General features: G+C 38.7%; 1 protein-coding gene across 1 annotated transcript in view; it reads right to left on the bottom strand.

Annotated features, from left to right (window-relative positions):
• Nucleotides 1-270: 270 nt before the first annotated feature.
• The window catches only part of LOC107092333 (fibronectin type III domain-containing protein 7-like), a 14720-nt gene continuing 4070 nt past the window's right edge, over nucleotides 271-10920 (bottom strand). Inside the window, exons 4-14 of the mRNA XM_015386741.1 lie at nucleotides 9338-9598; nucleotides 8666-8923; nucleotides 7393-7644; nucleotides 7001-7255; nucleotides 5301-5558; nucleotides 4084-4341; nucleotides 3645-3899; nucleotides 3304-3567; nucleotides 3001-3030; nucleotides 2857-2893; nucleotides 271-981 (exon numbers count right to left, since the gene is read on the bottom strand). Coding sequence (XP_015242227.1) covers nucleotides 2862-2893; nucleotides 3001-3030; nucleotides 3304-3567; nucleotides 3645-3899; nucleotides 4084-4341; nucleotides 5301-5558; nucleotides 7001-7255; nucleotides 7393-7644; nucleotides 8666-8923; nucleotides 9338-9598 — 2123 coding nt within the window. The 3' untranslated portion in view covers nucleotides 271-981; nucleotides 2857-2861. The remainder of the gene's footprint in view (nucleotides 982-2856; nucleotides 2894-3000; nucleotides 3031-3303; nucleotides 3568-3644; nucleotides 3900-4083; nucleotides 4342-5300; nucleotides 5559-7000; nucleotides 7256-7392; nucleotides 7645-8665; nucleotides 8924-9337; nucleotides 9599-10920) is intronic.

Raw genomic sequence — 10920 nt, 5'->3', positions numbered from 1 at the left:
AGCTTAATTTTTTTACATACATATGAATCTTTTTTTTTTCTTCTTTTTGTGGGGTTAAAGACATATGATATGTGATTGGTGATTTTTCTGGCAAATGCTACAGTGAACGTGACCTTCTTCCCAAAGATTATTCAAAAGTCTTCAAACTGTTGGCACACATTCATTTGGGAATACACATGTGAGAAGGATGTACATAAAATGCAATGACAGGGTTCATATTAACCTAATTGTTTGAAACCCAAACAAAGAGACTTGTGACATTTAGCTTTGTGATGCAAAAACTTTATTGTTTACATCTGTCAAACAAGCATGAACACATCCAGTGAAAGCAAAGATAACACTGAGTCTGTCTCCAGGCATTTGATCAGATGTATCATCCACTTGACATTGCACGCATGACTCCGAGCGGATGGGACTGATGCCATCTGTCCCAGTTTCAAAGTCAGGGCCTCAGACCAGAGACCCGTCGTTCTGCAGCCATGTGGAGGCCTTCTACTTGGAGAGGTCCTAGCAAATCTTTTTGACATATATATTTTTACACACCTTAAAAAAATTTCAAATTGTTAGAGCAATATTTAAAAAGTAGCACTTAAGATATGAGTGTTGGGAGAATCTTATAATTTCCAGTTTTTAAGCTTTTGATTTCTAGTGTTATCATTATATGTTTAAGGAATTTTGATAGAAAATTACAGCTCTAATATGTAAAGGTTAAGCAAACATACCTTTCTATTCAATCAACAAAATGATAACTTTAATTTAGATATCCTACAAAGATTTTCTCACAGTCAATTTCGCTTTGAACTCCTCATAATTGTGTGTCATATGGCTTTTTGATACTATTACACTATAAAGTACATTCTTTATCTATGCAGATTTTTGTTTTACAACAGTTTCTCTGAGGTTTTACATTTTTACTAATTTTACAGTCTCAATGAATGTAAACAAAGGCGTTTGTCGTGTGATGGCGTGAGATGATCTTCCCTGTGGATGACAGACAGAAATATTCTAGGTAACTTCAGGAAAACATTTTTTCCTTGTGAGAAATGGTTCACCAACAGTCATGATAGGACTGGGAAAAAAACTACTTCAAGTATTGAAAAAATAATAATAATCCACAGAAAAATACACAAGTCTGAATCTGTAAAAATGTAAAATTCTGTTACATTCTGTAAAATTATTTTCTCTAATTTAAACTGAGTAAAACTTTACAAAGAGGGTCAAACATTTGTAAACTCCCCTACTAATACCTGGTTAAATCTCCCTTAGAAATGTGCACCGCTGAGAGCTACTTGAAGCATTCTTTATTTTTTGGTTAAACACTTATCAATGTTCTTGTCAGAATCATTACAGTTTATGTAAACTAATTGGTTTCCGGGTAATTACTGAGGCTTGTCAACTCAATTACCAAATATATAATGTCCTACCTGTTTTGGATGTGTTTGTTCTCCAATGCACGTTATCAAACTGTTGGATTACTTTCTCAACGTGTCACCAGGTTCTGCAGGAATTTGCCAATACCTCATCTGATTTAGGCCTTTTGGACCAGGGGCAAATCTAAACTTTGAGGGATCTCAAGTACTATTCTTTTATGTTTTTATCATTTAGCTTTTTTATTTTTTTTACTACTTTTATAAACCACTTTATTTATTGTTTTTATTATTATTGTTTATGCTGCTGCACGTCTAAACCATTGTTCTTCAGGTTTAAGATCAGGACTTAGGGAAGTCTTACTGATGCTTAATGTAGGCCCATTTCCTCCTTCTTTAAACCAGTTTGGATGCATGTTTGGGAGTCATTTTCCTGTTGAAATTCCCAAGTCTTAACTATCTACGTATTGATGTGCAGTGAAGTCTTTTTATATTTTGTGCTGCTACTCATATCGTCCAATTCAGCAGTATTATACCAAAATGGACCCATAGTATGATACGGCTATAACCATGACATTTTGTAAAATATTTTTCAGAATTAAAGCCTTGCTCTCATGGGCTCCTCTCTTTGGCGGCACCTTCTCAGTGTATAGTTATAGTTGGGCTCAGTGTGGACAATGACACTGAGGATTCAACGGTTCCCAGTCTATGGCAGGCTCTAGTCTTGGTGGTTCCTGGGATCTTTCTGAATATCTTAACTGATTTGCTTTTATCTGAAGTTGACAGACGTCTGATCTTTGGATCTCAGATGGTCTTAGCATAGCTCAATATCTCATACTTAAACTAAACCATTAAGGCACCACTGGCTAAAAAATTTAAATTAGTTCATATGAATATCTGGATTTTGTGATGAATTAGTTTCTGTTTTTAAAAGTTATGAAAGTTTGTGCAGTCGTTAAAATCTGAAACAATTGTTTCACATAAAGATGAGCCACAATTTAATATGACATTAATGCTTTGGAAGAAGGTATGTAAAGCTTTGACTGTAGCTGTAAAAAAAAGAAGAATAAAACAGCTTTTCTTCAAGCAAAAGAATTTCAGAGTATTCTACAAAACTGCAGAATTTTACATTCTATTTTACCCTTTTAGGACCTTCTAACCATTCAGCACAAATACAAAATGAATACATGTTCTCTTCCTACATGTTTAATGACATCATCCTGTTTTAAAACAGGCATCAAACAAGTTTCAGATATAAAACAAGGCTATGCTGCTTCTCTGCCTACTATCTGTTTTTCACTATTGTTCGCTTGAGTCAGTGACACCTGCCTTGTTCTTGTAAAGCTGGTTTATGTCTCTATGAAACTAGGAATGGATATCAGGTTTCTTCTGTACTTTCTTCATATCAGGCTGTTGTAATCTATGCCTATTTCTAAGTAAAATGGTTATAAAATGTAAGTCAAAAGGCACTGTGGAACCCTTAACTCACCCATGTTACTTCAAACTTCGTCGTCTCCGAGAGATAACTGGAGAAACAGAAATGACTGGTGAGCATAGTTTTAGATTTTTCAGCAGCTTAGTTTAACTGATTTTTTTTTTTGAAAAAAGGGATGTCTGCTGAAATGATACTCACCCATACCGGCATTACTTCCTGGGCAGGGAACTAAAAAGTAATAAAAAAGACAAGTTCTAATAAGAATCTTGAACACACAAATAAAACAGGTTTTAAACTCAGTCCCTAAAGGTCTGTTTGACCTCATCATCTTAGAAATTATCATTAGTTGAACCAGCTTGACCAACTTATTGATTTCCTGAATTCATACAGAGGGATACTTATATACAAAAATATATATATACAAAGACATCTGATTTTAATACAGCATTCAAGCCCATGATGAGCATGCAGTTAGTCTTTCGCAGGTAATGTTGATCCCACCTGAGTACGTTCTAGGGAGGCAGAATGTCACTTGGACCCCGTACTCTCCCACTGGTGCTACGACGACCGTGTAGACGTCCCCGCAGGTTCCCTCCTGGATGTCGCAGTGCATGCTGCCTGCAGCTGCAAAGCAGGTATAGTTGGCTCCCGTCCCATACAGCTCCACTGTATGGTTATACGCCTGAGAGTTCGAAGAACGCCAGTACACCCTGAGCGAGTTGTTAGTGCGGCGATAGAGCTTTACACCTGTCGGACAGCAGGCACCTAAAAGAAAGCGACTTTGTTTGAATTTTTTCATTGTATGTTTTATTTTATGTCATTCTGTGTGTGTTTCTCCTTACTGGAGGAAAACCCTCGATAATGGCACTGGGACTTGTGTCCCGTGCTGCTGATGGCATCCAGTTGGACGCTGTAGTTGGTGCCACAGGTGATGCACCCCATCAGGCAGTGGGCGTCCAGGGTGTGACATTTGGCTTTCCCACGCGGGGACATCAAGGAGGCTACGTAGGAGCGGGCTCCGGTGCTGGGTGACCAAGTTACATTGGTCATGGCCTGGGTGACCTGGCTCACGTTCACAGTCGAAGGGCAGCAAGGACCTCAGGCAGAACAACAGAAATCAAGTGTTTATGCTGGAACATTTTTATGTTTATTTTCTTTTCTTTATTTCTAGAGTTTAGAAAAGTTCAGTCAGAGAGAAGGAAAATAATTTTACAGGCTTTTTTTTCTTCTTTTTTTTTTACATAAAACCAACGCAGATGTTAATGTCAGACATTGCTGTACCTGTTTCCAGAGCTTGGCTGTATCCAGGCAGACTTTTTCCGACTGTGGTGGTGGCCACAGCTGTCACCTCGTAGAGCGCGCCACAAGGCAGCTGTGTGAGCTCACAGGAGTCATTTCTGGTCTTGCACACGTGTTTGTCATATCGTCCTGTTGCTGTGACGGTGTAGTTTGTATTGGGGGAGTTTGGGGTGGTTATCAGTACTCGGTAGGTAGAGTTAGAGGTTTGAGTCATATTCAGGATCTCTGGAGCACAGGGAGCTGCAGGAGAAAACACAAGTTTTATAAGTGGCTTTTGGTCTCTACTGAAATTAGTTTGTCAGATTAAAAGTCCCAATAAGGGCCCTTCATTCAACAATTCACCAATATTATTTCTCTTTATGTTCAGAATATATTCAGTTTTAAAATATTTCATAATCTCCCATTAAAGTCACACAGAGCACATCATACTAGTGAAAGCGGACATTAAAAAAAAGTAAAAGTCTGAAAAAATTGGCTTGCCTCTTTGAGTCACCAATCTGTAATACTATTTTTAACTTCTTAAAAAAATTGCCCTAGCTGCCTCCACCAGGAATTTTGTTTTCAGATGAATGTGCCTTAGCCTTTTTCTTACCATTTTCCAGAGGCTGGAAGATTTGTGAAAGGAAACAATATTATCTGCATGGACAAAATTTTGATTTCAAAGTGGGAGGGATGCAAGTAACTCTTAATGTAACTACCGTAACTTCAGTGTGTTTCACCATCCAATCACAGATTCCGATTGAGATGTTTGTAAAGTGAGTTTCTCAGGAGTAACAGTGGTGACAGACAATCACACAAGAAAAGACGATGGGCCAATCAGGAGCTTGCTGGCGGTCTAAACTCAGGGAAGAGAGCTTCAGCTTGAGCTGCGGTTTTCCGTTTTGGTACCAGTGTTCGATGAATGTCTGCATACTGTATTGTAACAGTTTGGACAGTAAAATGTGCAGGGGATCAAAATGCACGTTTGAAAAAGTGTAGGGGACATGTCCCCCCGCCCCACCCCCCAAAATGATGTCCATGATTATCTGTCTTGACGTTTTTTTTTAACGTTTGCCATGGATTACTACTACATTCTGAGTAATTCCTCCATTCCTCACTAATAATTATCAAACTTTACATCTGCTTCAAAATGCAAAAACATTGTTGAAAATTAAATGCTTCCATAATCGGCTCCTTATGTATCACTTTTATCATTATACCTGTCTCATGTGTGTGTGGGGTGCAGGTGCGGTTGCATCCTCGTAACTCGCTGCAGGGGGTCACTGTCACAGAGTAAGGCGTGTTGCACCTCAGGTCAGAGAGAGCACAGACTGGCGCTGTGTCGTTGCAGTGTAGGACGTTGTTAGGCTGCGCCGCTGTGGTCTCGTACAACTCGGCCCCCTTGACCGGCGACCACATGACCTCCAGTGTCTCTGTGGATACCAGCTCTACGGTTACATCCTGAGGACAACAGGGAACTAGAAAGGATGGAACATGAAGGGGGAGGAGGAAACAACTTGTTAGTGGCTTTTATTTTTAATTCCCTCAGTCTACATGATTGTCTACAATACTCACTCTACAATAGATTACAATGGAATAATTTAACAGATTCCAAATAAATATTTATTGCTTTGTGTGTTTTTTTTCTTCTGATATGCATGAGTAAGATGGTCTCAAAAGCTGAAAATGTATTTCTGTGTGGAGGTATATGGATCTGTGCATCAACAAATGCACAATTATCTAGTTTTTTAATCTATTCTTATGAAACACAATGCAAAAGTCTTAGCTTATCCTATTTCTCTATATTTTGCCCATGGCGAAGCAAGATTTTCAGCAGTGTTTTAAGCTGTCTGGGTTTGCTTTCTTTGTGGAATGGTGTGTTTTTCCACGTATTTTCTTTCAAAATGTGTTTGAGAATCGTAATGGCTTTGTTAATGAAATAATGATTTCAAATTTGTAAAGTGAGGTTCTGTTAAAAGTATATAAGGAGTTAACATCTCCCCTCCAGATGTCTTCAATTAGTCTAGAGCCAAATTAGGTAGTCCCAGAAAATAAAGCTAAGGCTTAAAGAAATACCAAAGCAAAAAGACACCTACTCTTATTTCCACATAAGCTGATGAGTCTATTGGGCAAGGGGTAAAGGTAGGACACTATGTGTCAAAAATTATCTTGCTATGGAAAACGCCATGAATATAAAAGTAAAGGGGTGTAAAAATGTAAAAAACAATTACAACAAAAAAAGATTAAAGATAACTTTAGAAAATGTATTTCTTTGCAGGTAGCTGCTCTAATAAGAATTGTACTCCCAGTGCAGTACTTTTCTTACACTTCCAGTGTTTGTATAAATGTCCTCTGACATGTTTGAATTCAGTTCTTCTATAATGGAAGAAGTCCACTTTGGTGTTTGCTCCTCTGACTGCTCAATTGCTTAGTTTTTTACGAACTGAAGCACCAGCTATCCGACCAAATAAGATAATAACTTCTTATAAACTCTTAAAGGAACTCGATTTATACCACATAATCCGACCTTTGGATGACTTTGGCTGTAGAAATGCTGTGAAATTGAATAAACAAAGGTTTGAAATGGTAAAAAAGGACCAAAGACACTTTGTTTCCCTCATCTATTAGTTGAATATTTTTAAATATTTCTTTTAGCCCTTGCATACAAACTTGTACAGCCATTTTTGTCTTAAATTTTCCCAGTCATGACCTTCTACCCTTCACGTGCTGTTAATACTTTTCTTATTTGTCCTTGTACCCATGTCAATTTTCCTGTCTGAAACAAATATTGCTGTGCAAGTTTAAGAAATACCAGGTTAAAATTAAATAATATACAGCCAAAAGTTTTTATCAGATTCCGTGTTTTCTTGAACAGTTTCATGGATGGAGCCTATACTGTCCCAGTAGACTGTGGTCTCACTGGTTGTGTAGTTGCGGACATGTGCGAAGAGGCTGGTGCCGGCCTGGTTGTAGGGAAACACGCTGGTGAGGTACGTGTAGCCACACATGCAGAAAAACGGGCAGGTCGTCTCTGTGGTGTTGCACGACTTCTCATTCCCATCATCCCTTTTTATGAAAGCCACATAGTACTCCACCAGGGGCACATCCTCCCACACCACCGAGCAGTTCCCAGGGGTGGACTCTTCCACCCAGATGTTCTCTGGGGGACACGGGTCTGTCAAGGACACAAAACAATTTAGAGCTAAACAATAAGATTTGGTGATACTAGGCTCTTCTGATGAGCCTTTTCAGTTAAAAAATGCGAGGAAGCAATTTTTTCTACTTGATCATGGTTGCGTTTGTTGAACCCACATGTGATGTACTTAGCCGGTTGTGAGGGGCTGCTGGGTCCAGCGTCGTTGTAGGCTACGACATAAACCGTATGGTTCTGACCGCACTCCTGCGGTACGATGTAACAGTAGCTATTATCTGTGGTACAGTTTTGGCCATTGGAAGTAAAGGCGAAGTAGCCGGAAGCCCCTTGGACCATCATCCAGTAAACAGCAATTCCAAGAGACCGTCCCTGAGTCACCTGGACGTGGGTCACATCTGGGCTTAGAGGACCTGGTGAAGAAACCACACTGATTCTTTTAAGGTTGTAGAATTTAGGATAAAAAACTTTATCCTGTTCATACTCCAAAGGGTTTTGTTCGGGGTTTTTTGAATAAAGATGATAGACCAACACCATGGTGCAAATCTTCAATGTTTTGATTGTTAACTGAATTTTTTAAAGAATTTTCCTACATTGCTGCCAGCAGTTTTGTGTTGTTGGGGATTTTCAACTCTTTATCTCCTATCTCCTTGTTTTCCAAACTTTCCAAAAACTGGTATAGCCTTATCAAATGACCCTTTTCTCTTTCCTGACATCAATTGCAGGAAGCTGAAAAAAATTATTTTGACTTTCAGTACAGTAGCTTTGGTTCCGCCTGTCCTCCATTTGTAGAAGTCACAATCACTAGTTGCGAACAGATTCTTCAAAATGAGATGTCTCTGCAGCTCCCTCTGTTATATTTTTTATGGTAAATCATATAGTGATTCAAATTGAGATGTAATAATATTTTTTTATCTACTTCTGCTATAAACTCTTTCACAACTTTATTCCTTACCTGTCTTCCATGTTTCGAGTAATTAATAAATAATTTAACTTTATTGATATCACATTGGAGAAATTATCTCTCTGCATTTAACCCATCCTTTTGGGGAGCACTGGGCCACCATTGTGCAGCGCCCGGGGCGTAGTGTGGGGTTAAGGGTCTTGCTCAGGGACCCAGAGTGCAGGCTGTGGGGATCAAACCGGATACCTGAAACCTTCTCAGAGCACAAGGGCACTAGTCTAACCACTAGTCCAACACTCAATGTTTCTAGATCTTTGCAATGCTTATGCTAACTAATGTCCTCTAACCAACACAGGAAGTTTTTGGCTTTTTTGTAGGAATGAGTATAAGATATTTAATAGCAAATTATTTTAAAAAATAGTTACTTCATAGGTGTGCCGCTAGTTTGTGTTGGTCTGTCACATTAAATTATGATAAAATACATAGAATTTTTGTTTTGTTCATTGACAAAAATTGGAGAAAATGCTTACGAGTTATCTGGCAGACAGTGAGGTCGTCACCGGCCTGACCCTCAGCGTTCCATGCCATGCCCTTGATGCAATAGGAAATTCCTGATTCAAGGTTGTCGAACGTCACCGTGGTGTCAGTGGTGTTTAGGACAAGGCGGTTGCTGGAGCCCTCTCGGATCATGATCAGTGTGTAGAGGACGGCATGCTCCACCGGGGGCCAGGTCACATGGATGGAGTCATTGCTAGGAGAGGATGTGTTCAACTTGGGGGCGATGACGACTACAAAGGACGGGGGGGTAAAAAGCAAAGCGTTAAAAAAATTAATAAATCAATGATCATATTTTCTCACTGTGTCTCTCCATTTGCCCTTTTTGTTGTTAAGTGTGAAGATTTTTTTAAGCAATCATGTTACATCCCCTTTTTTTATTAAGCAGGGCAACCTAGTTCTCATGGTTTCCCTTTTCAAGGAAGGAAAACTTTACGGTACAAAGAATAGATTAAGTTTCCACCATCTTGCATTTGTGACAGAGAGAAACTCAGTGACAATGGGCAGTGAAATGATAAGGCCTTATTGTCATGGCGGAACAAGTTATTGTTTGGGTGGAACAATAGAAGGTCTGCATTTCATGCATCATACTGTACAATGATTATACCAGCCCAACGAAACTCATAATATGCTTAAACAATCCCTACCTGTCTTGGCCTCGATGGGGTATGATGGCTGGCTCCTCCCTCCTGAGTTGACGGACATGACGCTCAGGATGTAGTCTGTGTAGGGCTGGAGGCCGACCACGGTGCCCGGGGAGCCTGGCACGGAGGTTTCAAAGAAGAAATCGCCAAACTTTGACTCTGCTCTCAGGATGTAACTGGTGGACCCAGAAACTTCTTCAAACTCAACAGTGATGCTGTCGCTGTTTTTGGAATACGCCTGATGAATGCTCGGAACATCAGGAGCTGAGGAGTAAATGAAACCAGAATAATTAGGTGTAACCCCTTAAGCCCGAGGGTCTTAGGAGCAAATTCTGCCTGAACTTACATATGTGAATTAAAACAAGTACAGCTCCAAAACAATAAATCGGAAATACAATGGTTTGAATTTATATGACAGAAAGACATTGAAGAGTATTTTTCAGGTGGAACCACTATTTTAAATGTCACCATATCTGATTTATAGATGATTAAACATAGATAAAATGAAATATATTTAGCCTCGCCAAATTTTCTTCCAAAGTAAACACTAAAAAACACCATGAAACCCCATTTGAAACTCTGGATGAACCTTCAGACTTTATAGACCCACATCTTGACTATAACAAAGGTTTCAGTGGGCAGTGTGCTAGGTGGAAATGGGATTTTGGCACAATGCCAAATGTGCAAAAATGCATTTTTCCTCTAATACAAGAGAATCTGGCTAGACAAATATGCTGATTTACATTATTGGAGACATCCTGCATAAGACAAAGCCTTGGCTCCTAAGATTTAGCCTTTGTTTCAATAAAATTTACCAATAATATAACCAAACTGAATAGATAATAAGAATAACAGAGCAATCTTATGTAACGCATGCTGGTTACATTAACAGAAATGGTCGCACAATTACCTGCGACCCCTCTTTGCAAAGGTCTGAGCCTCTAGTTTTTAATGATGATGGCCATTATGGGGTGGGGCTAAAAAGGAATACCTGTTGTTGCATTACTCCCGTAGAGTCAGAAATCTCCGGTGAAATTTTAAATCTCATGATATGTGTTTACACATCTATAAACCATAACGTATTTGGGACAAAATAATTTTGAAACATGTTTTAGTAATTTTTAAGCCCCATTTGAAAGGCGTGTGGATGAAACACCATGTGACTGTGTTTTGGCCATTTCTATAAATAGATGAACATGACCAGGTGTCAGATGGGGCTAAAGCGGTTTTAATCAGATTCAAAATTATAGGAACACAGTAATCAATGTTATAAATAACGTAAAATTTACTTAAGAATAAACTGAATGTTTTTCAGAACATTTATGTTTTTATTGTTGTTTTAAAAAATGTTGCACTGCCCGTAAAGGTCCCATAACATGCATGTTAAAAATAGGATTTACAGAACATTTTTAATCCTTTAATTTCAAATGTGAAATATCTAGATATTTAGATGATCTAAGCTTTGTATATTTGAAATCAATGAAAAGATTTTTTACCAAAAGTATTAAACAAGTAGCCTCGTGAGACCATCCTGATCTCGCGAGCTGTCAAAATTTCACTCGCTAATCAGTCTGAAAAAAATTTGG

This window comes from Cyprinodon variegatus, unplaced genomic scaffold (assembly GCF_000732505.1).
Source record: "Cyprinodon variegatus isolate N-32 unplaced genomic scaffold, C_variegatus-1.0 Scaffold374, whole genome shotgun sequence".
NCBI classification, from domain to species: Eukaryota; Metazoa; Chordata; class Actinopteri; order Cyprinodontiformes; family Cyprinodontidae; genus Cyprinodon; species Cyprinodon variegatus.
Note: the sequence above shows the minus strand (reverse complement) of the source record. Positions and strands in the feature narration are given on the sequence as shown.